This window comes from Neovison vison, chromosome 5, assembly GCF_020171115.1.
Source record: "Neovison vison isolate M4711 chromosome 5, ASM_NN_V1, whole genome shotgun sequence".
Taxonomy (NCBI): Eukaryota; Metazoa; Chordata; class Mammalia; order Carnivora; family Mustelidae; genus Neogale; species Neogale vison.
Genome location: NC_058095.1, coordinates 1,334,822 through 1,361,512, shown reverse-complemented (window position 1 = coordinate 1,361,512; position 26,691 = coordinate 1,334,822). Strand labels below are relative to the sequence as shown.

At 67.5% G+C, this 26,691-nt stretch overlaps 2 protein-coding genes across 6 annotated transcripts; one reads left to right on the top strand and one right to left on the bottom strand.

Moving 5' to 3' along the window:
- Window positions 1-8,826: 8,826 nt before the first annotated feature.
- On the top strand, window positions 8,827-14,263 carry FSCN2 (fascin actin-bundling protein 2, retinal). 2 transcript variants are annotated; one of them, XM_044247232.1, is made up of 5 exons: window positions 8,827-9,652; window positions 12,883-13,039; window positions 13,285-13,406; window positions 13,762-13,929; window positions 14,058-14,263. In XM_044247232.1, exons 1-5 carry the CDS (start codon window positions 8,827-8,829, stop codon window positions 14,261-14,263), a joined length of 1,479 nt encoding a protein of 492 aa, XP_044103167.1. The 2 variants fall into 2 exon arrangements, with proteins under 2 accessions (XP_044103167.1, XP_044103166.1); XM_044247231.1 differs by having other exon boundaries at window positions 13,285-13,445; window positions 13,711-13,929.
- Window positions 14,264-16,269: 2,006 nt separating this feature from the next.
- FAAP100 (FA core complex associated protein 100) lies at window positions 16,270-25,684 on the bottom strand. Of its 4 annotated transcripts, XM_044247226.1 has the most exons (10): window positions 25,502-25,684; window positions 25,219-25,337; window positions 23,514-24,439; window positions 22,277-22,433; window positions 20,755-21,524; window positions 20,513-20,652; window positions 19,240-19,356; window positions 17,509-17,595; window positions 17,031-17,168; window positions 16,270-16,802 (listed from the first exon to the last, which is right to left on the bottom strand). In XM_044247226.1, the coding sequence occupies exons 1-9, from the start codon at window positions 25,664-25,666 to the stop codon at window positions 17,037-17,039; spliced, it is 2,613 nt and encodes an 870-aa protein (XP_044103161.1). In that variant the 5' UTR covers window positions 25,667-25,684; the 3' UTR covers window positions 16,270-16,802; window positions 17,031-17,036. The 4 variants fall into 4 exon arrangements, with proteins under 4 accessions (XP_044103161.1, XP_044103160.1, XP_044103162.1 ...); XM_044247225.1 differs by having other exon boundaries at window positions 16,270-17,168; XM_044247227.1 differs by having other exon boundaries at window positions 16,270-17,168; window positions 20,513-20,649.
- Window positions 25,685-26,691: the final 1,007 nt, after the last annotated feature.

Sequence of the window (26,691 nt, the reverse complement as noted above, 5' to 3'; positions counted from 1 at the left end):
CTCTGGTGTCGACTCAAGATTCCTGGGAGCCACGGCCCTTGATGGAGCAGCTGGCTCCTTGCTTTGCTCCTGAGGGCGCATGTCCAGGCCTCGCTTCCCTGGGCTTTGGTAGGCAGAGAGATGCGCTCCCTGTACCGCGGGTGGGGTGTGGGCCCTGACCGGGGCCAACCTGTAGCGCTCAGACTCCCTGCTCCCCACCTTTGCTGCACTCCGTGGCCATGAGTAATGACGTCGCCAGTGGGGCAGGCCCCCGCCAGAGCCGCCTGCCCCAGAGGTCGCCTCTCTCCTCTGGGCAGAGTTCTTATTCTCCTGTGAGTGGCACCCACAGTCTGCAGCCGGGAAGCCAGGATGAAGCCAGGCAACAGCCCGCTGGCCCACTGTCTGTCCCGCCGGCTGTCTGTCCCGCTGCCCCGCAGTGAACGTTGCCGGTCAGGTCCCTCCGCTCCGTGCTGGAGGCCGGACCACACCCCTCACCCACCACATCCCTCATCACTGCTCTCCAGCTCCAAACCAGTGCCCGGCCCTTCCGCGGCTCGGCTCGGGTTGGTTGCCTCTTCTCTGCAGGCCTCCAGGCCCTGCGCTGGCCTCAGGTCCCCTCCCCCCTCCTCCTACTCACTGATTGTCCTCACCCTCTGCTCCACAGTGTGGGTTCCCAGGGCACAGGGGGGAAGCCAGTGTCCCCTCTGCAGAGAGCATGAAGGGAGGGAGGCAGAAGGAATGCAGAGGGAGGGGCTCGCAGCCCTGGCGGGACCTTCCCTGAGGGGCTGGCCCGCTGGCCCCCTACCCTGACCCCGTGTGCAGAAAGGGGGCCGTGTCTCTTGGGCCGAGAAGGAAGGGAGCCGCGAGGTCCGGTCGCCCCCTGGGGCGCTGTCCTCGCATCCCCCTCCCCCCGCGCTGGTGACTCTCGGGGGCCGCAGGGGACAGTGCTGAGGTGCTAGGGCAGGGCACAGAGAAGGTTCAGGCTAGCCCTGTACCTCGCGCTCGGGCCCCGGATTTGCGGAGCGCGCCCTGCCGGCCGAGCTCTCCCGGCGTAGACGAGGTCGGGGCCCCGCGGCCGGTGTCCCCACCCCCAGGACGCCAGGCGCCACTCCGAGGACTAGGCGGCGGACCGGGGCGGGAACACCGGCGGGAGGACGCTGCTCGGGGCGCTCCGTCGTCCCCGCCGCTGTCCCGGGGCCTGGCGGAGTGGGAGGACGCAGGGCCAGGCAGGGGTCGCGCCGGGGCTCCGGACCGGCCTCCGGGCCCTTCGCAGCGGCCTCCGTCTCCCGCCGCCGCTAACCGGGAAAGGATCGCCGCGTGCGGGGGGCGGGCCCGGCGGGGGGCGGGCCCGGCGGGGGGCGGGGCGCGGCGGACTAGGCCCCGCCCCCCCGGCCCTGGGCGGGGTGCGCGGCCCGCGGGGGGGCCGTGGCGGGGCGCCGGGGAGCCCGGTGGGCGGGCCCGGGGCGCTCGCTCGCTGACCGCGCCCGCGGCCACGGGTCCCCGCTTGGTCAGAGGGCGGTGCCCGTGCCCAGTCCTCGCGCCCGCCTCCGCCTCCGGGCGCCCGCCCCGGCTCTCGCTGTCCCCGCGCGCTTGGAGGTCAGCGCCAGGGACCCCAGACGGGAAACCGGCGGGCTTGGAGGCCCGAGCCAGGAGCCGGCGCCGCGCTCGGCGGCCGTCCCGGTGCTGTCCCCGGGTGCGCCGCCAGGGGGGTCCCGCCGGCGGGGCTGGGCCAGGAGTCCGCGCGGCACCTGTCTGCGCCGGGAGCGGCCCGCACAGCCGCGGACCGGGCCGGGGAGGCGCCCGGCACTGCTGGCCAGTCCCTGAGTCACTGTCGCCAGAGAGCGATGGGAGTGGCCGGTGACCTCAGCCGGTGCTGACGCAGGGAGAGAAGGTGGGATCCGGGTCGCCGGTACCGGGCCACCGGGGCCCCAGGGGCAACGGGAGAGGGCAGGGCCAGGGCCCTGACTCAGCCAGACAGGGTGGGCCCACTGTGATGTCCAGGGGCAGACAGGACCCGCGGAGGGATCCCAGAGCCCGGACAGACCGGGACCTGCTGTGTATCTGTTGACACACGGTGCTGGTGCCCAGGGGAAAGGGCAGTGGGCGTCCTAGCTGCCATGCCCCTCTCCTTCCTGGGCACACTCAGTTATTTCCACAGCTAGACCCCCCCCCAGGCAAATGGCCACTGATCACCAATTCAGAGAGAAGGAAGGGGCTCCAGGTCACACCCCAGGAAAGAGGGAGCCAGGATTGGAGCCTGGGACTCTAAAGCCAGCTGGTTGCTCACCCGCTAGCTAGGGGAGGCCCGTGGGGTGGGGGGCACAGGGGGTGACTTATCCCACTTCTCCAGGGGAAGTCCAGGGCTGTGAGCTGCAGGGCTAGCCCCAGGAAGGGGGGAGGGGAGCTGGACCACCACAGCCCCAGAATGACCCGGGGCAGGACCGCAGAGGTGGGGAAGGTGGGGAAGGGTCCCCAGCCAGCCAGGCTGGGCTCACGTCCTTCCAAGGGACGACAGATGATGCTCTTGGGTGTCGCTGTGGTACCTCCGCCTCCCTGGATGACAGGTGGGTTGGCCCCAACACGTGTGTCCACAGGGGTCTGTGAGAGTGAGTCTTTGCTGGGAGCCCCCCTGCCCCCCAGAGCAGTCCTTACCCACCTGTAAGCATCCGCAGTGAACCTGCCGAGCAGCTGTGCCGAGCGCCTCCCCCCCCCTTCCCGCAGACCCCCTGGCGCTGGGAGGGACTGAGCTGGGCGGGCGGCCCGGCTGGAGAGGGGCAGGCAGGGAGCTGTGAGTGTGATTTTGGGTGTGCGCACTGCACACCTGAATTCTACCCTACCTGCGAGGGTGGTTTGGGGAGGGAGGGAATCCCGTGAGGAAAATGTGCCCTTGGGGGCGCCTGGGTGGCTCAATCATGAAGTGTCTGCCCAGGACCCTGGGATCTAGTCCCGCATCAGGCTCTCTGCTTGGCGGGAGCCTGCTTCTCCCTCTCCCTCGGCTGCTCCCCCTGCTTGTGCTTCCTGTCTCGCTGCCTCTCTCTCTCTGTCAAATAAATAACTAAATAAGAAAATGTCCGCTTGGATGTCGAAGGCCTGATTCCCTGTCTCTTGCTTAGACGGCTCTTTCGGGGAAGTGGGTGTCGTTTGAGTTCTGGTCCAATATCCAGGTTGTTTCGTGCTTCTCCGTTTTCGGCCTTTCTCTTCATTTCCGCTGCCGTGATATCTTGGCGCTTCTGGCTGTGCTCTTGCTGGAGTCCCCTTCTTGTCCCGACGATGTCCAGCCCCACGCACAGTGGCCTCGGGAAATTTCTTACATTCTTTCTTTCACAGTTTCTTCCCCCACCTTTTTTTTTTTTCAGTTTTTCTTCCCTTTGGGACCTCTGATAATGGGGTACGTGTCTCTCCCACAAGGCCTTTAATACCGTTACTGTTTCTTTGACCTGTTTCCCCCCGGCTTTTTGGGATATTTCTTTGACTTCGTCTGACCTTGCAACGGAATTTTTTTTATCCCAGTTACTATAGTTTCTAATTCTTTTGTTTGGAGATAATTCCAAACTTACTAACTTTCTAACGTTTACCACAACTGCCTTATTGTTCTTTTTATCTGTCTTTTCTCTTCTGAACCGTTTGGGAGTTGGTCTCAGACATTCCGCCTCTACGCCTCCGTATCTCAGCGCGTTTTCCCGGAGAACAGGGGCATTGTCCTGCGGAACCCCTGCAGCCCGAGTGCGACGGGCGACAGAACAGGTCGCTGCTGGTCTCGTCTGCGGGCTGTGTGTTCACAGCAGCAGCTGTCCTGACGTGGTCCGGGGCCACCTGTGTCGTCCAGGCGTCACGAGCCTCCCCCACCATGCTGCATCCCCCAGGCTGCTCTCTCCCGCGCCCACGGCACCAGAGGTGCGCGGATTCTCCCAGAAGGGCCGGCCCAGAGACCGCGGCTGGTACTCGACCCTATCTCCCTGGGACAAGGAAACGCCGCCTTCCTGTTTTGTCCCGAGGTCCCTTTCAGCTCTGTAGCAAGTTCCGGGCACACAGTAGGCACTTACTGCGGCCCGAGTGTGTCTGCCGCACGACCGCGTGGACACGGTTGCACGTGAAGGCTGGGCTGCGCAGAGGCAGCCCCGGGCACGTGCAGAGCTGGGGGCTCCCGACTGTCTGTGCCGGCGCGTCTCAAAGCCCAGCTGCACGGTAAAAGTCACCTAGTTTCCCGGAGCTGTTCTGGTCCTGCTGCGGAGCCCTGTGCAGCCGGAGACTTACTCTCAGATACTCTGGAGATCCTCCCCTCTTGTTCCAGGAATATGCAAAAGTCCTGGGGTTTGGGTGTCCGACGACCGCAGCGGTCACATCTGGGCAGGCTGAGATGCCCTGTGCCGCCCTTGTGGTCCCTTCAGGGACTGACCGTTAGCCTTGCTGGGGCCCTGGGACTCTGGGCACAGCCCGAAGGCCTTCGTTCCTCTCTCTCCCCCTCCCCTCCCCTCTGGAAATAAGCACCCCTCCCCAAGACTTCATGATTTTGCAAGGGACAAGAACGAGGAGACTTGACCAGCTTTCTACGCAGGCAGCACGGGGGCGGGGTGCTTCCCTGCCAGCCAGCAGCTCTCCCTTCGAGGAGGAGGGCCACACCGGAGAGAAGCCCATGAAAACCACATTTCAGTGAGCTGCCCTGCCTTCAGGAGGGGTCTTGGGGGGTCGGGATGGTGGGGGAGGGAAGTGGGTGGATTTTCCCATGGGGCAGGCATGAGATACGGGAGCCGCCTCCCCACACTTCATTCCAACATTGCCCTCTCCTCCCTGCCCCACGGAAGGGAGCCTGTCACCCTAAACCGCCCGCAAGCCTCCAGTAAGCCAACCCAGGCCCCGCCTGCCCGTGTAAGTGGAACTTCAGAGTGGCCGAGCTCCGCCATGAAAAAGTCATGAGGCAGCCTAGCCCCGGGCCTGTTTTCAGGAACAATGCAGCGGGCTGGTCCCTGGGCACTGGCCAGCCTGGACCCCAGGAGCAGACGCTGGGCCTGGGAACAGGGAAATCACGGCCTTTGGTCCGGGCCCAGTAGGAAAGCCCTGGCCTCACCCCAGGGAGGGGCAGAGGCCCCGAAGGGGGCTGGCCCGAGTGGTCTGGCCATGGGACGGCCCAGTGCCGGGGACCCAGTGGGACAGGAAGATGGCTGAGGCGGGGGCCCAGGAAGGCGGGGGTGGAGCACTGGGGATTTCCTCTGTGTGAATTCCCAGAGACTCACTGGCCGGTGGGGAAGGAAGGGCACAGCTGGCATTGCCCACACGGGGCGCCAAAACCCGGGTCCAGGACAGGTGCGGCCTAGGGACATCCCTCCGTCCTCGGCCATTTCCCAGCTTCCAGGGCTCCAGGCCAGCCCAAGTGGGGAACCACCCCCTCCCCGGCCGGCACCCATGGGGCCCGCGCCAGCTCACACCACCAGCGTGTTCCCCGGGCGTCTGGCCTGGTACACGTGCCCGTCACCATGGCAGCACACGGCGTGTTGGGTGGAAGCCCGGGCTGGGCAGTAGCAGCCAAGGCTGGCGGTCTAGATCTACAGGACCAGGACTCCCTTCCCTTGCCGCAGCCCCGTCTGGGGCCTGCCCGTACCCCAGTGTCCCAGGGAAGGAGCTGTTCCCTGAGAAATCCAGGGTAGGTGCCAGGGCTGGGGGGCCTCAGCTGGACCTCACTGGGGGGGCAGCAGGCCAGGGACCTGGCCCACCCATGCACGCTGGGAGCATCCGAGAGCTGGCGGACCTCTGCCTTCCAGGTCCTGCTCCATACAGCTGTGTCCGTCTGGGCCTGGCCACTCCCTGAGGTGGGGGGTGGGGTGCAGGGGAGCCACTCACCCAGGCGGCCTCTCTGTGCCCAGGAGAGCAAGTCATGCATGTTGAAGTGGACACGTCAGGCACCCTGACCCCTGTCCTCAGGCCCTGTCCGGGGGTGGCAGACGACAACCCAAGGCAGTGCACACTCACCGGACAGACACCCCAACCCCGAGGAGGGCAGGTTCAGAGGTGACCTCGGATGCCTCTGAGGGGACTCTGGACAGGCCGCAACATGGGTGGCTGTGTGGACCCCTCTGGCAGGGGTGTGTGTGTCCTTGAGGACACGGCTGAGGACACAGCAACCACAGGCTCTCACACGTAATCCCTGACCCAGATTCCCTTGTGCTGTGCACAACCTGATCACCCTGCTGAGCAGCGGTGGACGGACTCTAAGGCTGGGATCCAGGGAAGCTTCGCCAGGGCCAGGGCTGGCCCAGCCACTGACCGTGGCTCCCTTTGTCCCACACCATCTGTGTGCACCTTTGCACGCACGCCCACCCTGGCACGCACACTGCCTCACCTCCCTGCAGAGGCTCATCCCATCACACTGAATGTTCCAGTACCTACTGTGCGCCGGGGATCGAGAGAGGAACCGTGACCCCTGGCAGGCATCTGGGCTTGGGGCTTGGGTCCTGGGGGGCTGTGGGGGGCCATCCATGCAAACACTTCCTTGCAAGGAAGCCTGGGCTGGGAGGCCCACCTCTAAGCATCCCCCTTGGGGACTGAGGTCCCCCCTTAGCTCGCACTGTGAGTCAGTGCCAGGCAGCCCCGCGCCACGCCCACCTGGGGCTGTGGGGCCCCAGGGACCGAGAGGCCACTTCTGGCTCTGCCACCAAGCGGCTGCCTGGAGCCAGGCCCACTTAGCGCCTGGCAGCTAGGCTTCCTCCCACGGGGCACGTGACGTCCATGAGCGCCCTGCCAGCACCAGTCAGCACTAATGAGGCCTTCGTGCCAATCGGGCACTCCGGGCTCCTTTGGAGCCTAGCTGCAGCCTGGAGACCATGGGCACAGCTGCCCCCAGGCCCCCTGACGAACTGACCAGTGTCATTGAACACCTGCTCTGCGGGTGTCCCTCCAAGCCTGGGGGTGGCACAGAGGGAGACGCAGTGAGAAACAGTGTGGACAGCCTCATGGCGTGTACCCCCAGACCAGGGACATCTGCCTGGCATCGAGGCAAGGCCTGGGTCCTGGGCACGCTCCGTGGGGAGGGGGTGCTAACCCGGACCGTCTCTCCCTGCCAGCAGGCACCTGGCACGCAGCGCAGCCAAGCCCACAGTTGGTGCCCCATCAGCGAGTGGGGGTCACAGAGGTGGACAGGGCTAGACCAGCCCCCGGACTATCTCGCAGCATGCACATCGCTGCTGGGGAGACGGGGACCTGGGCGTATCTCTCAGCGTCCCACCCTGGTCCTCGGTGCTGCCAGGCACTGAAGCTGCTGCCCGGGTTGGAGGGGGTACAGGAAGGAGCCCGAGCCGTCTGGCCTGCCCGACCCCGGCCCCCATCCTCGGCTGGATCCTCACAGCACTGGGCCCCATCATGGCCCCCAGAGGGTCAGAGCGGTGAGCCTGTAGCATCAAGGGCCCACAAGGCTGTGGCTGGAAATGCCTGCGGCCCCAGGCCCATTTCCCCAGGGAGGCCTGAGGGTCACACACTGTGATGAGGAAGAGGACACCGAGGCTGGCCCGGGCCCAGGATGGGCAGCTCTAGTTTCACTACTTGGCTCCCAGCCCCCGAGGCAGGTGCAGGAGACAGACAGGCAGGGTGCGGCTGGGCTGGCCCCTGAGGGTCCCCGGGGATGTAGCCCCCAGGACTCAGGGAGGAGGGAGCGCAGCCGGGTGGTGGCTGTGGCTGGAGGTGCTGGGTCGGCGGGGGTGGGGTGGGGGCAGCTTCTGGCCTCTCCTAGCCTGCTGGCCACACTGCTTCTGCTGAGAGGGCTTTGCCCCCCACACGCACCTGGGACCAGGCTCCATAAAGACGCCGCAAGTCAGGCGAGTTGTCCCAGCCGCAGGAGAAACGGTTGGGGGTCCCCAGGCCCCCGCAGCAAGGCTGGCTTCACCATAGCTCATGCGGGGAAAGGGGAGCAGCCTCGTGGGCTCCTTGAGGTGCTTAAGGCACAGGGGTCAGCCGAGGCCTGGTCCTCTGACCCTGGGTCCGACCGCCGCCAGCTTCAGGACGGCCCCTGCTCCGTGTTCACACTCCGCGGACCGGGGCCCCCTCCCGGCCCCGCACAGCCGGGCTGCCTGGCCCGACGTGACTGAGCGTGACCCTGGCTGGGGCCTGGGTGCCAACATAGGGGCACCAGGGCACACGTGGCCACTCCCCGGCCCCACGTCCCCTGGGTGCCACCTTCCCCGCCCCGGCCACCCTGGGGCCGGTGCAGGTCCTGGGCTGCCGGCTGCAGCCCGGGGATGGCTGAGGGGGAAGGCACGCGATTCCAGCTCCAGGCTGCCGGAGTTGGGGGGCCTTGCTGGGCTCCTGGCACCAGGAATCAGAGAAGCAGTAACTGGATCTGGCGGGGGTTCTGGCGGCCGCTGGGGCGGAGGGCTGCGATCGGGTTGCGGCCTCGCTGAGTTTTCCACCAGGCAGCTTTCTCGACGTTGGGAAGGAGCTGGGCTGGTGAGTCGGTGCACTGGGTCTGGGGGCCCTGGCGTGGGGCACAACGAGGAGAAAGCCTGAGCGGCGCAGGGGCCGGGAGGCGGGGCACAGGGCCGGGCGGCCCCAGTGTGGACAGGGAGGTGGTCAGCCCTCGGCGGGCGGAGCTCTCCACCCCTGCTGGCCCTGGGGCTCCGGCCGCTGGAGCAGTCCGCGAGTGGCTGAAATCCAAGCTGGGGTAACAAAAGGCAGCCGTCATCCCTAAGCCGGCGCAACTCTGATCCGCCCCCCGCCCGTCCTCTGCCACCCGCGGGCCCGCAGCCACTGGCCAGAGGGTGGCGGGTCCATGCCGCCGGCCGGGCCTCGGGGGGACCTCGGGGGCCGTGAGCACGCGGAGAGCGCCTCGCAGGCCCCTCGCGGGGTGCTGGGCCAGCCCTGAAGATGCCCACCAACGGCCTGCACCAGGAGCTGAAGGTCCAGTTCGGCCTCGTCAACGACACCGGCCGCTACCTGACGGCCGAGAACTTCGGCTTCAAGGTCAACGCCTCGGCCCCCAGCCTCAAGCGGAAGCAGACGTGGGTGCTGGAGCCTGACCCGGGGCAGGGCTGCGCCGTGCTCTTCCGCAGCAGCCACCTGGGCCGCTACCTGTCCGCCGAGGAGGACGGGCGCGTGGCCTGTGAGGCCGAGCGGCCGGGCCGCGACTGCCGCTTCCTGGTGCTGCCGCAGCCCGACGGGCGCTGGGCGCTGCGGTCGGAGCCGCACGGCCGCTTCTTCGGCGGCACCGAGGACCGGCTGTCCTGCTTCGCCACGGCCGTCTCGGCGGCCGAGCTCTGGACCGTGCACCTGGCCACCCACCCGCAGGCGCACCTGCTGAGCGTCAGCCGCCGGCGCTACGTGCACCTGTGCGCGCGGGAGGACGCGATGGCGGCCGACAGCGACCGGCCCTGGGGCGTGGACGCGCTCATCACGCTCATCTTCCGGAGCCGGCAGTACTGCCTGCGGTCCTGCGACAGCCGCTACCTGCGCAGCGACGGCCGCCTGGTGCGGGAGCCCGAGCCGCAGGCCCGCTACACGCTCGAGTTCAAGGCCGGCAAGCTGGCCTTCAAGGACGCCGACGGCCACTACCTGGCGCCCGTGGGGCCGGCCGGCACGCTCAGGGCGGGCCGCAACACGCGGCCGGGCAAGGACGAGCTCTTCGACCTGGAGGAGAGTCACCCGCAGGTGGTGCTGGTGGCCGCCAACCACCGCTATGTGTCGGTGCGGCAAGGTAACGTGGGTGCGGCGGGCGGCCACGCGGACCGGGCTGGGCAGTGGCATCCTGTCCGCACGGGTGGTGACCAGTGGGGGGCAGCACGAGGGGCGGGGCGGGGGGGGCCTGGGGTCCCGCGTGGGGGTGGCGGCCGAGGACTGCTGGCTTCAGCGTCAGGAGGACGGGATCCTTCTCAGGACCCCTGAGCCCAGGCCGTGCTGGACACAGGACCGCGGAGCCCCGGCCCGCTGCTGCAGGGGTGCGGAGGGCAGGTCCCGCCCGTGCTGGGCTGGCCCCCCACCCCTTACCCTCCCCTTCTCTTCTCCTGCTTCATTTTCTGAACTTCACAGGAAGTTGGGGAGGGGGCCACGCACAGGCTAAGGAGCCAGCCGGAGTGCCGTGGGCAGGGCCCTGGTGCCCACACCACCCGTGCCTGACCCGTGGGGATCCTCACCCAGCCTGGGGTGGAGCGTGGAAGGACCTCGGGGTCCCTCCGGTCTGGTGGCCTCCCCCGGGGCCCGGGCTTCCTGGCGGCAGGCACGGTCTCTGCCAGCTGGGTGGAGCTGGCTGCCCGTCCTGTCCTGGCCCATTGGCTCCCCGCCTCGCGTGGCCAGCGGGCCTTTCCGCACACCATCACATGCCTGTGGGCACGGGCACTCTCTCCTTCCCCGAGACGAACGCGGGCCCAGGCCAGCAGTTGCAGCTGTCCCCCGCGTGGGCCCCTGGGTCTGTGCCCCCAGGAGTGGCCAGGCATGCCCTTACCAGCCCCATTGCCACCTGCTAGTCCTGTTGGCTGAGGCCCAGCCGCGGGCACGCAGGAGGGGCCCCCCTGCCTGGAGCCAGGGTTCCCAAGGCCAGTCCTGCGCCGCAACGGGCAGTCCACAAACACCTCCCGAACGCCTGTCTGGAACGTGGCCAGGTCCCAGGGCACGACGGACTGTCCGCCCTGTCCTTCCTGGCACAGGCCCTGCGGTCTGGCCACACCATTCTCTGGCCTGTGGGAGTTGGCTGGTTTGTCAACCACGTGAGCCGCGTGCTCTGTCGGCGGGGGAGGTGCACACGGGAGCACTTGGACGGGCGCGGGCCGCGGGCAAGGCCGAGGAGCTGCAGGCAGTGGAGGGGCAGAGGGCGCTGGTAGTGATGGCGAGGGACTGCGCGTACGGGCTCTGCTTCCCCCGGAGCCCCTGCACCTGACTCTGTCTGTCCCGGCCGCACCCCGACTACGGACAGGCTCTGCCTTCTGCATAGAAGTCAGAGGCACCCCACATTCGCCTGCTCGCTTCCGGGCATGTGACCTGCCCCCCCAGATGTTCAGATGTGGACTTGGCAGCGAGTCGAGGAGGAAGCAGGATGTGCATGTCCAGCCCGGGGGAGGAGGCAGCTGCGCTGCGGGGTCTGCTGCAGGGTGGTGACCGGATCCCAGCAATTCTGCTGCTCAGGCAGCCCCCGAACCTGTCTTCTTCCCATAGGGGGTCTGGGAGTGCCCTGGCTGGCCTGTTTTCCCCACCCAGTATCTTTTTTTTTCTTTTAAGATTTCATTTATTTATTTGGCAGAGAGAGATCACAAATAAGCAGAGAGGCAGGCAGAGAGAGAGGGAGAAGCAGGCTCCCTGCTGAGCAGAGACCCCGATGTGGGGCTCGATCCCAGGACCCTGGGATCATTTTCTGAGCCGAAGGCAGAGGCCTCAACCTACTGAGCCTCCAGTATCTTTTTGGGCTGCCCCCATCGGCCGGAGTCGGCTGTTTCTGCTGCCCCCTCTGCCAGCCTTGAGTGGGACAGTGGAGCTCAGAAAACAGACCACGTGGCTCAGGCTATGAGGACATCATCTCCTGTAAATGGAAGTCTGGAGGCACGGGGTGCTGGGGACCCAGGCAGGACAGCATCACCGGCTCCATGGAGTTCCCAGAACCCTTCACTCTCTCCTCCTTGTGGAGCTGCTCTCGGAGGACAGCTCTGACCTCGAGCTGGGTGCCTTGTGGTCACAAGACGGCTGCTGCTATTCCAGCAGAAGCTGTGGGAGTCAGAAACCCCTCGGCCAGTCTGTCTGGGGCGATGCTGGGGATGCCAGTGGGGTCGGCCTCCGAGGGGTCACGGTGCAGCCCGACTCAGGCGTCCTAGCCTCCCTCTGCCCTCAGCACCTGCAGGGACGGGCCGCCCACCCTCCGTGGTCTGTTTCAGTGTCACCTTCTCCAGGAGCCACCCCAGCCCAGGCCCACAGCACCCACAGGCCTCGGACAAACTGTCGTCTGTGTCATTACTGCCGGTCACATGCCTGGAGCCTCAGGCGCCCACTCAGTACAGTGCTGCTGATGGGACGGCGGGGACGGCGGGGACGGCGGGGTCCACGTGAGAAGGGAGACAAGAGACCTCACTGGGCGGCTTTGGAGGGAGCAACCTTGGGAGCTGAAGGACAGCAGGTCCCACCCTCTCCAGCACACACATGCCTGGTGCCTGTTCTACCTTCCTGGGGACAGGGCTGGACGGGATCTGGCCCTGACCCTCAGGACCCCATTTCCTCCTGCTTCACACTGGAGCCTCATTGAGGAGCTGTGTGATCTGTCACATCCCTGGAAACAGGGGCGTGGTTTATGGGACGATACTAGGGAGACTCTAGAGCCTGCCCTCTGCCCCGCATCCTGGGCATGGTTATCCCCAGCTCCATCCTTCCAGGAATCTCAGGCAGAGCCCCAGAGAGTTTTGCCCTCCTTCAGGGTTCCTAGGAGACCAGACACGTAAAAAGGGGGGCTGGGGCGGGGACAGTGGGCCAGGTTCTCCTCTGTGCCCAGGAATGGACCCTAGGCCCCAGCTGGGGTCTTCCCCAACTTGGGCCCTGGCTTGGGGAAGAAGAGGAACCTCACTGTGCCTCTCCAGGGGCTTAGAGGTGAGTTATAAATAGAGGCTGCTGTAAGTCTTGGGTCGAGAGGGCAGTAGCAAGCAGATTACCTAAGGATTAGCAGAGGCAGGGGATTTGCTGGCACAGAAGGGTCTGGCTCCTGGGGCTGCGTTAGGAGCTTGGCCAAGGACCTTCAGGGAACTGGACACAGCAGTCCACGGTGAGCCCACATGGCCAAGGCGGCACCGCCTCCTACTCTCCGAAAAGCGCCTTCCAAACCTTAATTCCAAAGGGTTCTAGCGGAGACCCCTTCTGCCTTCAGGGTTGCCCCAAGAGCATGCTTTTCCCCATCTTTCTGCTCCCCAAACCCGACCTGGAGAGAGGTGTGAGGGGCTTCCCATATCCTCCCTCTAGGGGTCAATGTCTCAGCCAACCAGGACGAGGAGCTGCTTCATGAGACCTTCCTGATGCAAATTGACCAGGAGACGAGGAAGTGCACCTTCTATTCCAGTACCGGGGGCTACTGGACCCTTGTCACCCATGGGGGCATCCACGCCACAGCCACACAGGTGTGAGTGCCCCATCCCCATCTCCACCACCTCCACCTCCACCATGAGGACCACTGAGGCGGCCCAGCCGAGAAAATCCTCACTGGGCAAGGGGCAGCTCTTAACAGTGGCGGGTGTGTCCGTGGAAGGCGAGCACCTGTCCCCCCCCCAACCCCAGGGGTTGGTACTGGACCTGAGGGGGATGGGAAAGTCTGACCCTGAGCTCCTGTCTTGCTGCTCTGAGGGGACTTTACCCTGACCTTCCCAGTTCTGCAAACACCATGTTTGAGGTGGAGTGGCGTGGCCGGCGGGTGGCCCTCAAGGCCAGTAATGGGCGCTATGTGTGCATGAAGAAGAACGGACAGCTGGCGGCCATCAGCGATTTTGTGGGTGAGCACTCCTCACCAGTCCCAGGGCCCAGGGCGTCCTCACCGCTGAGCTGGTCCCTCCTCCCTGCCCAGGCGGCCTTGGCAGTGGTCCTCCTTGTTGGTCAAGATGATCGCTCTGGACGTCAGGGAGAAATCAGAGCCCCCTATCTCCACTGCACATTTGGGGAACCTGGGGCTTAGCGGTAACAGGCCTCTTGCCAAGGTCACACGAGTCCTGGCAATGGCAGATGTGGGCCCACAAGTGTCCAGGCCGAGAATCTGGGCCCCCTCTGCCCCCAGACCCCACCTGAGATCCTACCCACCCCGGGGAGGACGGCGGGCGGGGCCGTGGCGCCTCAGCCCCTCCTCCCCGCCAGGTGAGGACGAGGAGTTCATTCTCAAGCTCATCAACCGGCCCATCCTCGTGCTGCGGGGCCTGGACGGCTTCGTCTGCCAGCGCCGGGGCTCCAACCAGCTGGACACCAACCGCTCCGTCTACGACGTCTTCCACCTGGGCTTCAGCGACGGCGCCTACCAGATCCGAGGTGCGCGGGGGCGCGCGCGGGGCAGGAGTCCGGCGGGCGCGGGGGCGGGGCAGGGGCCCCTCTGGGGCGGGGGTGGGCGCGGCCCCCGGCTCCCGCGCGCGCCCCGCCGACCCGGCCCCCGCCCGCAGGCCGCGGCGGCGGGTTCTGGTACACGGGCAGCCACGGCAGCGTGTACAGCGACGGCGAGCGCCCCGAGGACTTCCTCTTCGAGTTCCGCGAGCGCGGCCGCCTGGCCATCCGCGCCCGAGGCGGCAAGTACCTGCGCGGGGGCGCCTCGGGGCTGCTGCGCGCGGACGCGGACACGCCGGCCGGGGTCGCGCTCTGGGAGTACTGAGCGGGGGCGCGTCCCCCCCATTAAACCGTGTCTGGGACGCAGCGGCTGGCGGGCTCCGTGGCGCCGCGAGGGGAGGGTCGTGCGCGGACGGCCCGCCCCGGCCCCGGGGCTCCGGCCGCGGCTGCTCCACCTCCCCACCCCGCAGCGCAGCAGACGCAGGGCGGGCGCGTGTGGCCCGGAGTGGGGTCCAGCGGGTGGGACACCCCTGCCCCGGCAGATGCCCCCGGCGGAGTGCGGGGTTAGGCCGGTCGCAGGGTCTTGCGGGTGAGGATCCCCCCACGCGGATCCGGGTCTCAGGAAAAACCCAGCACAGGTGAGGTGAGAGCGACACAAACTGGGTGCGAGCGGCCAGCCCTGGGGAGAGGGCCCTCTCTCAGCCCTGCACAGCCCCACGGGGGCCTCCACGCCGCCCGCTCCCACCCCACCCGCCCCAGACAGGCCGGATGCCAAGACAAGGTCTGTGGTCCCGCAGCCAGCAGCCAGGCACTCCCCAGCCCCCAAGGACCCCCACCCAGGCCACTGCCTCTTAGAGGAGTCAGGTGACCCAGTGGGAAACGCAGAACCTGGGGTTGGGAAGAGGACCACACACGCGTGGCCCAGAGCCTGAAGGGAGAAGACCAGATGCCCGGTGCCTGAGCCCAAGCCCCTCCCCGTGCCTGGGGCCTGAGAGCCCGTCCAGCGAATCCAGCCCATGTGGGCCATGGGGACTGGGGCGCTTTGGGAAAGGTGTGCAAGGCGGGGCGTGCAGCCCGGATGTGCCCGACCAGAGTGGACAGGGAGGGATCCTGCCCCCACCCACAGCCTCTCCCCAGTGCCCGCCTCAGCCCGGCCTGCTTCGGACCTCACTGCCTCACCCAGCCTTAAGGACAGAGGGGCTGGACCCCAGAGGGCCTACTGGTCAAGGGTGGCTGAGTTAACCCTCAGGACCAGATACCAGAGCCTCCAGGCTGCAGAAGAGCAGGTGGCCGCAGGCCCCATGGCCTGTGCTGCCCCCTGGCGACACCAGGGCAGGAGGACGGGGGCTCCCCCGCCCGGCGCTTGCCCAGTGATCACAGCGGGGGACCCCCTTGGTGTCCCCGACTTCCCTTCGCTGGCCTCTGCCAGGAGTGCACTTGGCCTCAGACCCGTGCTGAGCGAAGCCCACGCGGCCTGGGTGAGAGAGACAGGGAAGGGTGCCTGGAGAGTACACCTGGGAGTGCAGGCAGTTCCCGGCACGCTGGAGCCGTGTGGGGGACAGCGAGCCACACGCAGCAGGGGCAGCCGAGGGGCTCCCGCGCTCAGTGCGGTGGCCCGTCCCTGATGGGGCGTAGACAGGGCAGCCCAGCGCGAGGCTCCGGGAGCGGCGCTAGCCGAGCCCTGCCCCGTGCTGCTGGCCCTCGCCCCTGCCCATCTCTTCCAATTCACAAAGGTTCCATAGGATTCCACTTTATCTCCCGTCCACGGGTTGGCTGCCCAGAGACCAGGGGGCGGGGCTCGAGTGACTGCTGCCTCGCCTGCCCCACCAGGGCCCTCCCGCCGTCAGGCAGGGGGAGGGGAGCGCCCTTTCCCACTACTGCGTCTGCATCCCTGGGAAGGTGCGGGCTCATGCCTCACCAGGGTCATCCTGGTCAGCAGCCTGACGGAGGCAGCAAGGGGGCCTTGGACGTCATGTGGGAGCTGGAAGTGGGGACCAGGCTTGGTCCCAGCTGGAAGTGGGGACCCAGCCAAGCCCTGGCTCTGGGGCACATGCTTCCAGCGCTGCTCTGTCCACAGCCGACATCTGTGCCCACCACCGCCTCTAGCATGTGGTCTGTGTGGTCTCCCTCTCTCCCTCCTTGGAGACGGCCTGTCCTCCCTGGGAGGGGCTTGCTTGACCTGTGGGCCGGGTGGGCCCTTTGCCCAGGGCCGGGGGACTCTCCCCCGGAAAAGACCACGGAAAAGACCAAGGCAGGGTTCATCTAAGCGCACCCCAGAGGAGGCCCAGAAATGCAGTCAGAGCTGCTGCCCCAAAACACACACAGACACAGTGACGAGGCAGCTCCACGGGGAGCAGACTTCTGCAGCAAGGGGGGCCTCGCAGCCCCTGCACGTACAGGAGAGCACCATGTTGAGTCCAAACGGGGGGTCACCCCCCTCCACTGCTGGACGCACCAGCACTGGAGTGCCGCTGACTGGCTGCTCAGGCCAAGGGGCCCTGGAGACAGGGCACAGGGCTGGGCATGGCCCTGGCCACAAGCACCTACCGGGGGAGTGTCAGAGCCACAGAAAAGCATTCCCAGTGGGTGGCCTCAGCAGTGGCCCGTAAATGAGGGGCCCGGAGAGGGCGGAGAGGTCTGTACTTGGGGGAGCGGGCAGTGGGGCAGGCAACAGCCATGGCCAGAACCTCCGAAGTCCCAAATCTGGAAACTTTCTCCAGGGCCCCTGTGGGCTGCTCTGGGGCCCGGACCCTGCACCCGGGGCCTGACTTCTGGGTTGGGGGGACAGATGTCGTGGATCCTGCTCCAGGGCTCCAGGCCAGGGACTGCCAGGCACGAACAGGTTCAGCAGGAGCCGTGGGCAGCTACCGAAGGGGAAGGAACACGGTGCTAGGGCCGGGCGGGCTGGGGGGCCACGAGTACCGCTTCACGCACGCCCCAGAGCAGTCGTGGGCCCCGTGTCCCTAGCAGTGCCCAGGCCACCTGCCACCCCCAGCCTCACGGCCAAGGTCAGGAGCCAGGAAGCAGCCCCTGGTGTTCTGCGCTTCTCTCCATGAAGCCACGAGGGTGCTGGGCTTGTGGGAGGGGCCCACCTGGGGTCACACCAGGAGGAGGCTGGGGCTGCGCAGCTGCCGGTGCACCTGCAGGAGCCTCTGGGCGGTGGCGTGGAGCGTGGCTTCGTCCTCTGTGCACAGCCGGTCCCGCAGGGTCTGCACCTCCCGCAACAGGGTCTGCCGGTGGGGGCAGCAAGCTCAGACCCCCCACCTCGCCACTGGGCACGGCCCCTCTGGGGGACAGCAGTTATGCACAAACCCTACTTGGTATGTGGCAGGTGACCCACAGCCAACCCCTCCCCAGGCGACAGGAAGGTCCTATTGAAGGCGGACGGGCGAAGGAGCAGGGCCAGAGACGAGCCACACCCACCCCGCATTCCCCCCTTCTTGGCTGAGCAGGGGGCAGGCCCACCACTGTGCGGGGTGAGCCCTGTGTTCCCAGAGGATCCCGGCCAGGGACAGTGTCACGGAGCAGGCCGGCGGGAGGTCGTGGGGATGGGAGCCGGAGGGGCCTCACCTCGTGGCTGCTGTAGGTCTGCTGGAGACACTGTACACGGAGGTCGGGCGGGCCGGGGATCCGGGCAGCTTGCTCCACAACCATCCTCTGGGGGCAGGGGACAGGGAGGCTGGAGCCGGTGCCCAGGGCTCCTCCAACACCGCGCCACCACCTCCACAGGCCCCTCCGTGCCTTCCACTCCAGCCCTAGCCTGACGATGCTCCCGCCGCCCCTCCAACCGCTTCCCTCATCCCCACGAGCGGCTTCCTACCACCGTCTCCCAGCCTTCGTCCCAGGCCTGGTGCCCACTGCCCTCACGGGGGCCACCAACCTGCCCCATCAGCATGGCCCCCTGTGGGGTGCTGCTTGTCCTGGGCTCTGGGGGAAGCCCAGGGTCAGGCAGCGAGGACCCCACCAGCCTCTGTGGTGGGCAACGCACACCTGGCAGGGTCCCCCAAACTCTGTGTGGCCAGCACACACACCGGTTCCCCGGTACACTCCTGTCACGGGGCACAGGGCGTCCGCTGCCAGGACCGGGGTCCACAGCCGCGTGTCAGCGCCTGTCAAGGGACCACCCGCAGCCCTCCGTTAGGGGCCAGGTGACGCGGGAGCACGGCCCCAGCAGCTGAGAGACCGTACGTGGACGTGGGGCCTTTACAGATGAGCTCATGTGGGGGGGACCCAGGTCGAGCAGGAAGTGATCAGAACACAGGAGCCTCTAGAGGTGGCGTGGGGACAGCTGTGTGTGAATGCGGGAGAGGCCGCGGGCGCCGGATTCCTGCTGTTTGGGTCTGGTCTGTGGCGGTCATGGCCACACCAGGACGCGCTTCCCCCAGCACCACGCTGACCACGTGGCCCCTGACCGTCTTGCCAGGTCTCGGCCGGGCTGTTAACAGCCTGATGGGGAGACCCTGGTCCAAGAGGCTCCTCTCTGAGCAGAGGGAACAGGAACCAGTCTGGGGGCTGGGTGTCCTTTTTGGGCACCTGGCACTATATTCCTGAGCTGCGTGAGCCTCAGCGGGCCCATCAGAGCGCCACACAGGGGACAGCGGCGGGGCCACAGGCTCCTGAGTGACGGCAGGTGGGTCTGACGGAGCAGCACTCAGGTCCTCGTGGAAGCCTCGACTGCGGCTTCTCCGGTTCTCAGGGTGTGGGGTGGGGCCGGGGAAGGTGCGCTGGTGCGTTCCCCGCTGGAGGGACGGCAGCCACGGCAGACTCCTCCGGGGCCGCCAAAGCCGCAGAGTGGCAGGAGACGGCCAGCTGGCCCCAGAGCCTGGGCTCTACCGGGCCAAGGGACCAGGCGCCAGGCTTCACGTGGACCGTGAGCACCTTCTCAGATCTGGGACGTACGGCCCCCAGAAGGCAGTGCAGCCGCTGGCTCCCGCGCTAGACGGGGCCCCTTGTGGCGTCTGCGAGGGCAGAGACGAGGTGGCTCAGACTGCAGGCACCTCAGCGCAGGGCCCACGCAGGCCCACGCAGCCCCGGCACACGTTTTCCGCACGGGCGCTGCTCAGCCAGGCGAGCTGGGGACCTGAGTTGACCACGGCAGGGAACACACACGCGGTCCTCCTTGAGCGGCCTGAGGGCTCATGGGAGCGCAGGCAGGGTCTGCCACGGAAGAAGCACCGGCACAGCTCCCCGCACAGCCGAACGGGCGGGAGCAGAGGAGAGGTGGTCCTCCAGCCCCCACCCAGGCAGCCCCGCCCCCGACAGCGCCCCCGCCCCCGACAGCGCCCAAGCAGACCCGCACACCTGCAGACGCCCGATGACCGCGTGGTGTGTGCCGCACAGGCTCGCCGGGGAGGAGCTCTGCACCTGGATCTCCACGGTCTGCAGGGGCCCTGCTGCGCCCAGGTCGGTCACGGCCACCTGCCACACAGAAGAGCCTCACCACCCACCCATGGCCCTGCCCAGGCCCAGACCACGAGCAGCTCCAGCTGCCCTCAAAGGCCCTGGCGGCCCGCACGCCCAGGCCTGGCTCTCCCCACCCAATGAGAACTTGCATCAAAAAGACCAGCCGGCCACCCAGCGGCCACCCAGCAGTCACCCAGCTGGAACACATGTGCAGAAGTCCTGTTTCCTTGGAATCTAGAGCCACGGTACTCACTCTACGGCCAAGGGACTCTGTGCCCGCCTGCCAACCCCGGACAGCCCATGCCTGGACTCCCCTACGGCACACCGGGCGTCCCGGGTCACCTAACAGCAGGGCCAGGATTTCAGGTGTGAAACGGAGCAGGCTGGGCGGTCCATCCCCCGGGAACTCCAGCTGCAGGAAGCTGAAGACAGAACCGGCGAGGACAGGCCACAGGCAGGACAGGCCGCCGGCCAGGACATGCTGGCTCACTCTCCACACCGAGCGCCAAGGACGGGCCCCACCCGGGAACTGAGGAAGGCCGCTGCTCCTGGCACTTCTGGAACCCTGAGGTGCGTTAGGGCTGCGAGCACTCTCGAGGCCAAGAGCACCGCTGGAGCCACCGTCCGGGCCCAGAATCGGGGCCCAGGGACGCCCCAACCTACTGAAAGGCCGTGTGGCAGACAGGGACCAGCCTGCCATCTTGGGGACATGTGTCCTGGCAGCCTGGGCTGGTCCGCAAGCCCGCTGGGCGGTGAGTCTGCCAGATGCGGCTGCGGGCCTGCCATGAGCACGCTGGGCGTGTGTGAAGGAGGGCCAGAGCCCGGGCAGGCCAGCACGGTGTCTCGGCACCCCCGGGGGCAGCTTCTGCAAACAGGCAGGGGTTTGGGTGCCGGAGGACCAGTGTCAGCAGGTCCCGCCCCACGGTACTCACGGCTGCCAGACACAGCTGGGAAGTTGGCCACGAGGGCCAGCAGCCCCCACATGAAGGTCAGCCTGGTTCCCACAAACCCCACGCCCCCACAAAGGCTGTTCCAGCACAGCCGGGCCTCGGACAGCAGGAAACTCTATGCAGTGGGGATCGGTCACCGATCCCCTCAAGCAGCGCAGACACAGCTGGCTTGGGGACGACACCCAGAGACGCTTTTCTCCAGGGTCCAGACCCCCACGTGCCTCTCGGACGGTCAGGTGCACATCAGCGCCATCTGGGGCCACTCCCTGGACCGAGGACAGCTGTCGGGCTCGCACAACGTCCAGGGCGGCGTTCTCCGCAAGGAGCCACTGCAGGGCGGCGCAGTCCAGGGACGTGCCTGCTGGGTGGGGGGCTGTGGTGAGTTCAGGCAGGGCCTGTAAGAGGGAGGAGCCTGATGTCCACACATCCTGAAGCCACGGCGAAGGCAACTGACCCCACCAACCTGAGTGATGGTCCCCCAAGGCAGCCCTCAGCAGCTCTGCAGACACTTTGATCGTGGCCACCGACGGAGGCAGGAACTTGGCCCGCAGGGAAGCAGGTCCTGTCGGCTCGCTGCGGGGCCCAAGGAAAGATCCCAAGAAAGTGTCCACAGGGTCGCACAGGGGGCCGAGCAGCCCGGGTGCCTGCGTGTGGGCTGGGGCCAGGCCAGGGAAGCGCAGGCACCAGAGCACGTCCACAGTGTGCTCGCACAGGGGCAGGCTGATGCCGTCCTGCTCGGGCAAGACATCAGGGCAGCACTCGTCCGAAGAGTCCTTAGAGGACTCGGATGGGGCACGCGCCCCGCCCATGACCTCCCTGAGGCTGTAATGGAGCGCGCAAGACACGGTCAGGGGCAGGTGCAGGACGCCATCCTCCCCGGGGCCCAGGGGCAGTGTCACTTCCCGCCGATCGCCGGGGCCCAGCCGGTCCACGGGGATGGTGTAGGTGGTGGCCGCGCTAGCCATGTCAGAGTCTGAGGCAGAGGCGCTGGTCAGCACCTGCACACACAAGGTCCAGCCCCGGTCCAGACAGAGGCCGCTACTGTTCTCCAGCCAGAAGGTGGCCGTCAACACGTCCTGCAGCTGTGGGCGGCTCCAGGCAGTCGTCACGGTACACGAGATGGGCTTGGGGCCCTCCCGGCCGGACAACAGGATGCAGCTCACATTCATGGCTTCGTTGAGGCACGTCAGGGCCTTGTTCCGCTGCTCAACAGCCTTCCTCAGAGAAGACAGCCTGGAAAGAAAGAAGGTGGCACCCACGGGAAGGAGGCACGCCGGTGGGCCCCTCGTCTCCTGCTCCTGGGACTGGAAGGCACCAGGACCTCACTCCTTGCCGTGAAGAGCAGGCCACTGCCTCCGGGAGCATTGCTGCAGCCCTAGCCACGCCGAGCCCCGGCCAGCGGCCCCCAGCGTCAGACCCCGCCCCCTCCCAGGCAGCACAGCCACGGCGGGGCAGAGGATGGGGCTGCCACAGCCCACCCCCAGCAGCCCCGGCCACCGCCAACCTCATTGGGGTCGCATGGCCCGGGCGTCTGCACATCCCCGGCCACATCCCTCGTTGGCCCTGTTGATCCTCTGCGGCAACAATGCAACGGCCGAGGACGGCAGGCGCCTTGGAAATGGCCCCAAAATACAGGGCACCGCACAGAAGACCAGGCAAGGGCTGAGCAGAACCTGTTGCTCTTTACAGGTCAGAGGAAAATGCTGCTGGGGCCTCTGCTGAGACAGGGAGGCAGAGGCCTCTGAGGAGAGGGGCCCACTGGGGGAGAGCCGAGGAACCAGCAGGGGCCGTGTCCTGTACCCGCTAACAGAGAGAAGCTGAAGGCGGGGTATGGAAACAGGGGACATCCCTTTCCCCCTGACGCAGCCTTCCGCCATGCAATGTGCCACCTGGGGCTCTCCCTGGGGTCAGAGGCCTGGACCCACGCTGCCCCCACAGACGCAGCACCGGCCTCCGCCCGAGCCACCCGAGGCACAGCTGCTCACCTCTCGGAGACGGTGCCGATCCCAGATAGCAAGTCCTTAATCTTCTGGCCAGTACTGGCCGCAGCGGCTCTAGTGGGGCCCGACACCTCCGAGCTCAGCTGCAGGCGGCAGGTCATCAGGCGGCCCCTGGTGGACAGGGCCAGGAGCCTCACGTCACCTGCAGACGCACACCCTTGAGACCCGGTCACCGGGCGGGGGAGGGGCAAGCTGCTGGGGGCACAGGACAGAGGTCGATAGCGCACCGGCCCCCGGCAAGAACGAGAGGGTCCCGGAGACGGCCCTGAAGAGCCCAGATGCGCACCAGGGGCCGGGCAGAGCCCCTGCCCACATCCGTCCCTGCACACGTTCCGAAGGGTCCTCCCTAGGGGAGAGTGCTGGCACACAGCTCAGTGCTGTGGGGAAGGGGTCTGGGAACGGGACTAAAGGGGGCCGAACAAGGACGCGTGTGGCCTCACCAGCCAGATGCAGCTGGCCTGCAACCGCCCCTATGGTCTGCACAGGGCAAGGCAGCGCACAGGTGCCCCATTCTCGCTCCACACTCACGGGGCCTTTCCAGAAGCCTGTGGTCTCTCTAGCATAGGCTGGTCCCCCCACCCCTGGGCTCCATCTCCTGCAACTGTCTGCTTGTCCCCCGCGTCCAAGGCCACCGAGGCCCCAAGCCCTGGGCCATGGTGTGGCAGCCCAACAGCGAGGCACGGAACACGCGTGAGCCGTGCGGCAGCCTGGCGCTACCGACCACGTGGCCGTCCTTCCGAGCGGCACAGACGCTGGCCTAGTCCGTGCTTCCTCCACGAGGAGTACCACCCCGTGGGCCAGGGTGGGGGACACCGTTCTTGCCCCCCAGCGCTGTGCAGGGAAGACACGTCCAGCACGCAGCTCCAGCAGAGCGGCCGGGGGGCAGGCCACACAGGAGGCGGGCGAGTGCTTCCCAGCCTTCAGAAACACGCGGCCTTGACCAGAGCCCTCCCGGGACTCCCCACCACAGAGCACCTGCCAGGGAGAGATGCCCCGCCCCTACCCACACACCAGCAGGCAGCCCCCGCCCCCGAGGCAGGTGTCAAGCACCAGCCTAGGGCAGCTGGGGAGGAGCCTGCCTGTGAGGTTTGCCGAAGATGGGAACAAAGCAGGGAGGCGACAGCGTGCCGGTTCACACGCAGAAGACAAGCCCGCGAAACACCCCCCCCGCCCCGGCATGACAGGCGGTGGCGTCTCGGGCTCACGGAGCGCCCCCTCGTACCTTCGGGCACCTCGGACAACACCGAGAGGGTGACGACGCTGCAGACGCCCAAGCCGGCTGGACACAGCAGAGACGGCGGGTCTCCCAGGTCCCCGCTGGGGACGCCTCCCTGAGCCAGGTCCACGACGCAGAGCTCCGAGGTAGTGCTGTGGTAGACACGGCCGCCTCCGCCACAGGCCGCACAGAGCACGGGCCCCGGCAGCCGGTACTCCCGCAGCGCCGGCACCAGAGTCCCAGCCTCGTCACAGCCGGCCTTGATGGTCAGGACCCGGCCGTCATGACCAAGTGCCACCAGGCAGTCAGGGTGTGTGTCTCCCACGTCCTGGGCCGATGACCCTGTCTTCACGGCCCCAATGAAAACAACAGGTTCCTCCAGGTGATGGAGGATCTTGACAAGGGCCTTCGGGTCGCCAGGGGACAACTTTGAGGTGACCAGGGTCTTCAAGACCACACAGCAGAGCTGGCCGTCGGGGAGACCACAGAGGATCACAGGTGACTCGAGAAGGGAAGCGTCAACTCCAAAGAGTAGCCCAAAGAGGGCCCTTTCCAGCAAGAAGCCCCCAGAGCCCTGCACGCGGCTGAGCAGAGTGCTGGGGCCCGCTGGGGACACACAGCGCAGCACTGGGAGGAAGCGGGGGGCTGTGGGCTCCCCAAGGGGCCCAGTGAGGGGGCTGGAGATGGACAACTCCACCTCGCCAACCTGGCCTCTGGGCCTGGCGTCCTCTCCCGGACGGGGGCACTCAAACAGCTGTACCTTCCAGTGGGCAGGGCCCTGTGCCAGGGTGACGAGCTTATCAGCAACCACAGTGAACGTACACAGGGCGGCATCTGGGAGCAGGCAGGCATCTGGGTCCACGGAAATCAGCGCACAAGGAAGCTCGCCGTCCTCACTGTCCCGGTCACTCCCGTCACCTTGGTTCACGGACCTTCAAACACCAAGGAACTGTGAGAACACAACTAAGCTGTCTTCCCAACAAGCAGCCACCGACCACACTGGGCGGGACGTCTTCGCAGGCAGTGACCTCGGGGCCTGTCACGGCCCCTCAGCACCATGGGGAAGGCCCACCTGGGAGCAGCTGGCCGGCCACAGACCTCCCACCTGCCCGAGGACTGCTGTCGTGAGCGCCCGTGCCCCTGGGACACACACAACAGGACGCACCCAGGCTTCCAGAAACGGGTTCAGGAGGAAACGTCTGGTCCGCGCAGAACCGTAAGACCCCCCCCCCACCGAGGTCGAGCCTCTGAACCGCCCCCCATTTTTAGGTCCTGAGACAGCGGCGAGCACGTCTAGACCTGCGCTGGCACAGGAGAGGCCGAGCTCCTCAGGACGGCCCCCCTCCGGCCTCAGCCTTCAGGGCGCGCTGGCGGTGACCGCTAACTACAGAGACCCACCTACGGCCAGGGGGACAGCATCCTGCCTGGGGCTGCACGCTGTGCCGCCTGAGCCCCATTTACTAAGGACCGTCCTGGAGACGAGCCTGCTGAAGGATGCCTGGGCTGGGGGCCTGGGGCAGCCCAGACTTCGGAGCTGGCCCCGCGTCCTCTGGCCCCACAGGGGACAGCCGGTGTGTGCTGTGACCCCGATCTAGGCCACGCAGGGCGAACAGGTCACAGTGGCCAGGGTAAGGAGGCCAGGGCGGGACACGAGGAGGAGCCCCCGAGGCCCGGCCAGCCGCCACCTGCGCCGCCCACTGTTCCCCGTCACCTGCTCTTGGGGTCCGGCGACAGGCAGTAGATGCCCCTCCGGGCGCACAGAACGTAGAGCAGCCCGGGGACGGCCGAGAGCTCCAGCTGCCACACCTGCGCGGGGAAGCTGTACACGGCCTGCGCGGGGAGAGGGCGGCGTCGGGCCGGCCGCCGGGGCGGAGGGGGGGGCGCGGCCCAGCACCCGGCCTCCGAACCCGCAGCCCCCTCGGGTCTCCGCGCCGCCCGCCGCCCGCCCGCCCCCGGCCCCCCGCAGTCTCTCCCCCGGGCGGCCCCGCGCTCACGGTCAGCAGCCTCCCCTCCTGCTCGTAGACGGAGACCCGCTCGCTCCCGGCGGACACGAAGACCGCGGCCCCGTGGCACAGCACGCGCGGCCGGCCCGCCGCCAGGCCCCCGAGCGGGCAGCGGAAGCTCTCGAGGTACTCGACCCGCGGCTCGAGGCCGGCCATGGCGTGGGCCGGGGTCGCGCGGGGGAGGGGGGCGCGGGCAGGCAGCTCCGTCCGGGGCCGCGGGCGCTTTACGGCCGCCCACGTCGCGGCGCGACCTCCGCCGTAAAGCGTCCCGGCGGGGGGCGGGGCCGGGTCGGCGCGCGGGCCCCGCGGCTCGGGGGTGGGCTCCCGGCCGGCGCTCCGGCGGGTGGGCGGGGGCGCTCCGGCGGGTGGGCGGGGGCGCGCCGCTGCGGGGAGGCCGGCGGACACGGCCGTTTGCCATAGGGCCAACGTGTTTGAAGCCAAACGCGGGACACCCCCGGCCTGCGCTCGCGGCCCTCGTCCGTCCTGCGCGCCGCCCCGGGCGCCAGCCGGGGTGGGGGACTCCGCGGCTGCAGCCCCCCCCACGCCGGTGCGGGGCCCCGGGGCCCGGATGGTTGGGACCGAAGTCGCGTCGCGCCTCCCTCGTGCGCCCCGGAGCAGGGCCGAGTCCGGGACCTGCCGGGACGAGGGCTCCCTCGGGCCGGAGCCCGGAACCGGGGCTCAGCGAACGCCACCTCCTCGGGGGGCAGGCGGCCCACTCCGAAAGCGATTTTGTGGGGTGTCGGGGGCGGCTAGATTGCATGGGGGATGGGTCACCGCCCTCAGCAGCTGAGTCTCCGACGCCCGCTCCTCCCTCCACGCCTGGCCACAAGCTGTCCGTAGGTGTGCTGGTTTGGCTGGTCGATGGGTCAGCAGCACTCAGTCGGGATGAGGGGGGACGGAGACCCCGGTCACCCTGGCGGTCCCCCTCATTTTCGCCAGGGCTTTGGAGAGAGCTGCTGACCACAGAGGGGCCAAGTGCTCTCTTCTGGAGAGCGTCCCTGAAGGGTGTCTGTGGACGGAGAGGTCAAGCACACCTCACTGCTTTAAGCCGTGGGAGAACCTCCAAGGCTGGACACCTGTGAGCCAAAGAGGCGTCTGTGGGGACTGACTGAGCACAGCATGCTGCCAGACGTCCCCTGGGCTTGGACTGAAGCTGGCCCCTCTTGTGGCGGTTGAGGTGG

Coding starts and splice junctions, on each gene's coding strand:
- FAAP100 (XM_044247225.1), bottom strand. CDS start 25,666: ATGGCCGGCCTCGAGCCGCGGGTCGAGTACCTCGAGAGCTTCCGCTGC. Junction 25,338..25,501: donor AGGAGGGGAGGCTGCTGACC/GTGAGCGCGGGG, acceptor CTCCCCGCGCAG/GCCGTGTACAGCTTCCCCGC. Junction 17,596..19,239: donor CGGTCATCGGGCGTCTGCAG/GTGTGCGGGTCT, acceptor CCCTGCCCCCAG/AGGATGGTTGTGGAGCAAGC.
- FSCN2 (XM_044247231.1), top strand. CDS start 8,827: ATGCCCACCAACGGCCTGCACCAGGAGCTGAAGGTCCAGTTCGGCCTC. Junction 9,653..12,882: donor CTATGTGTCGGTGCGGCAAG/GTAACGTGGGTG, acceptor TCCTCCCTCTAG/GGGTCAATGTCTCAGCCAAC. Junction 13,930..14,057: donor CGGCGCCTACCAGATCCGAG/GTGCGCGGGGGC, acceptor CCCCGCCCGCAG/GCCGCGGCGGCGGGTTCTGG.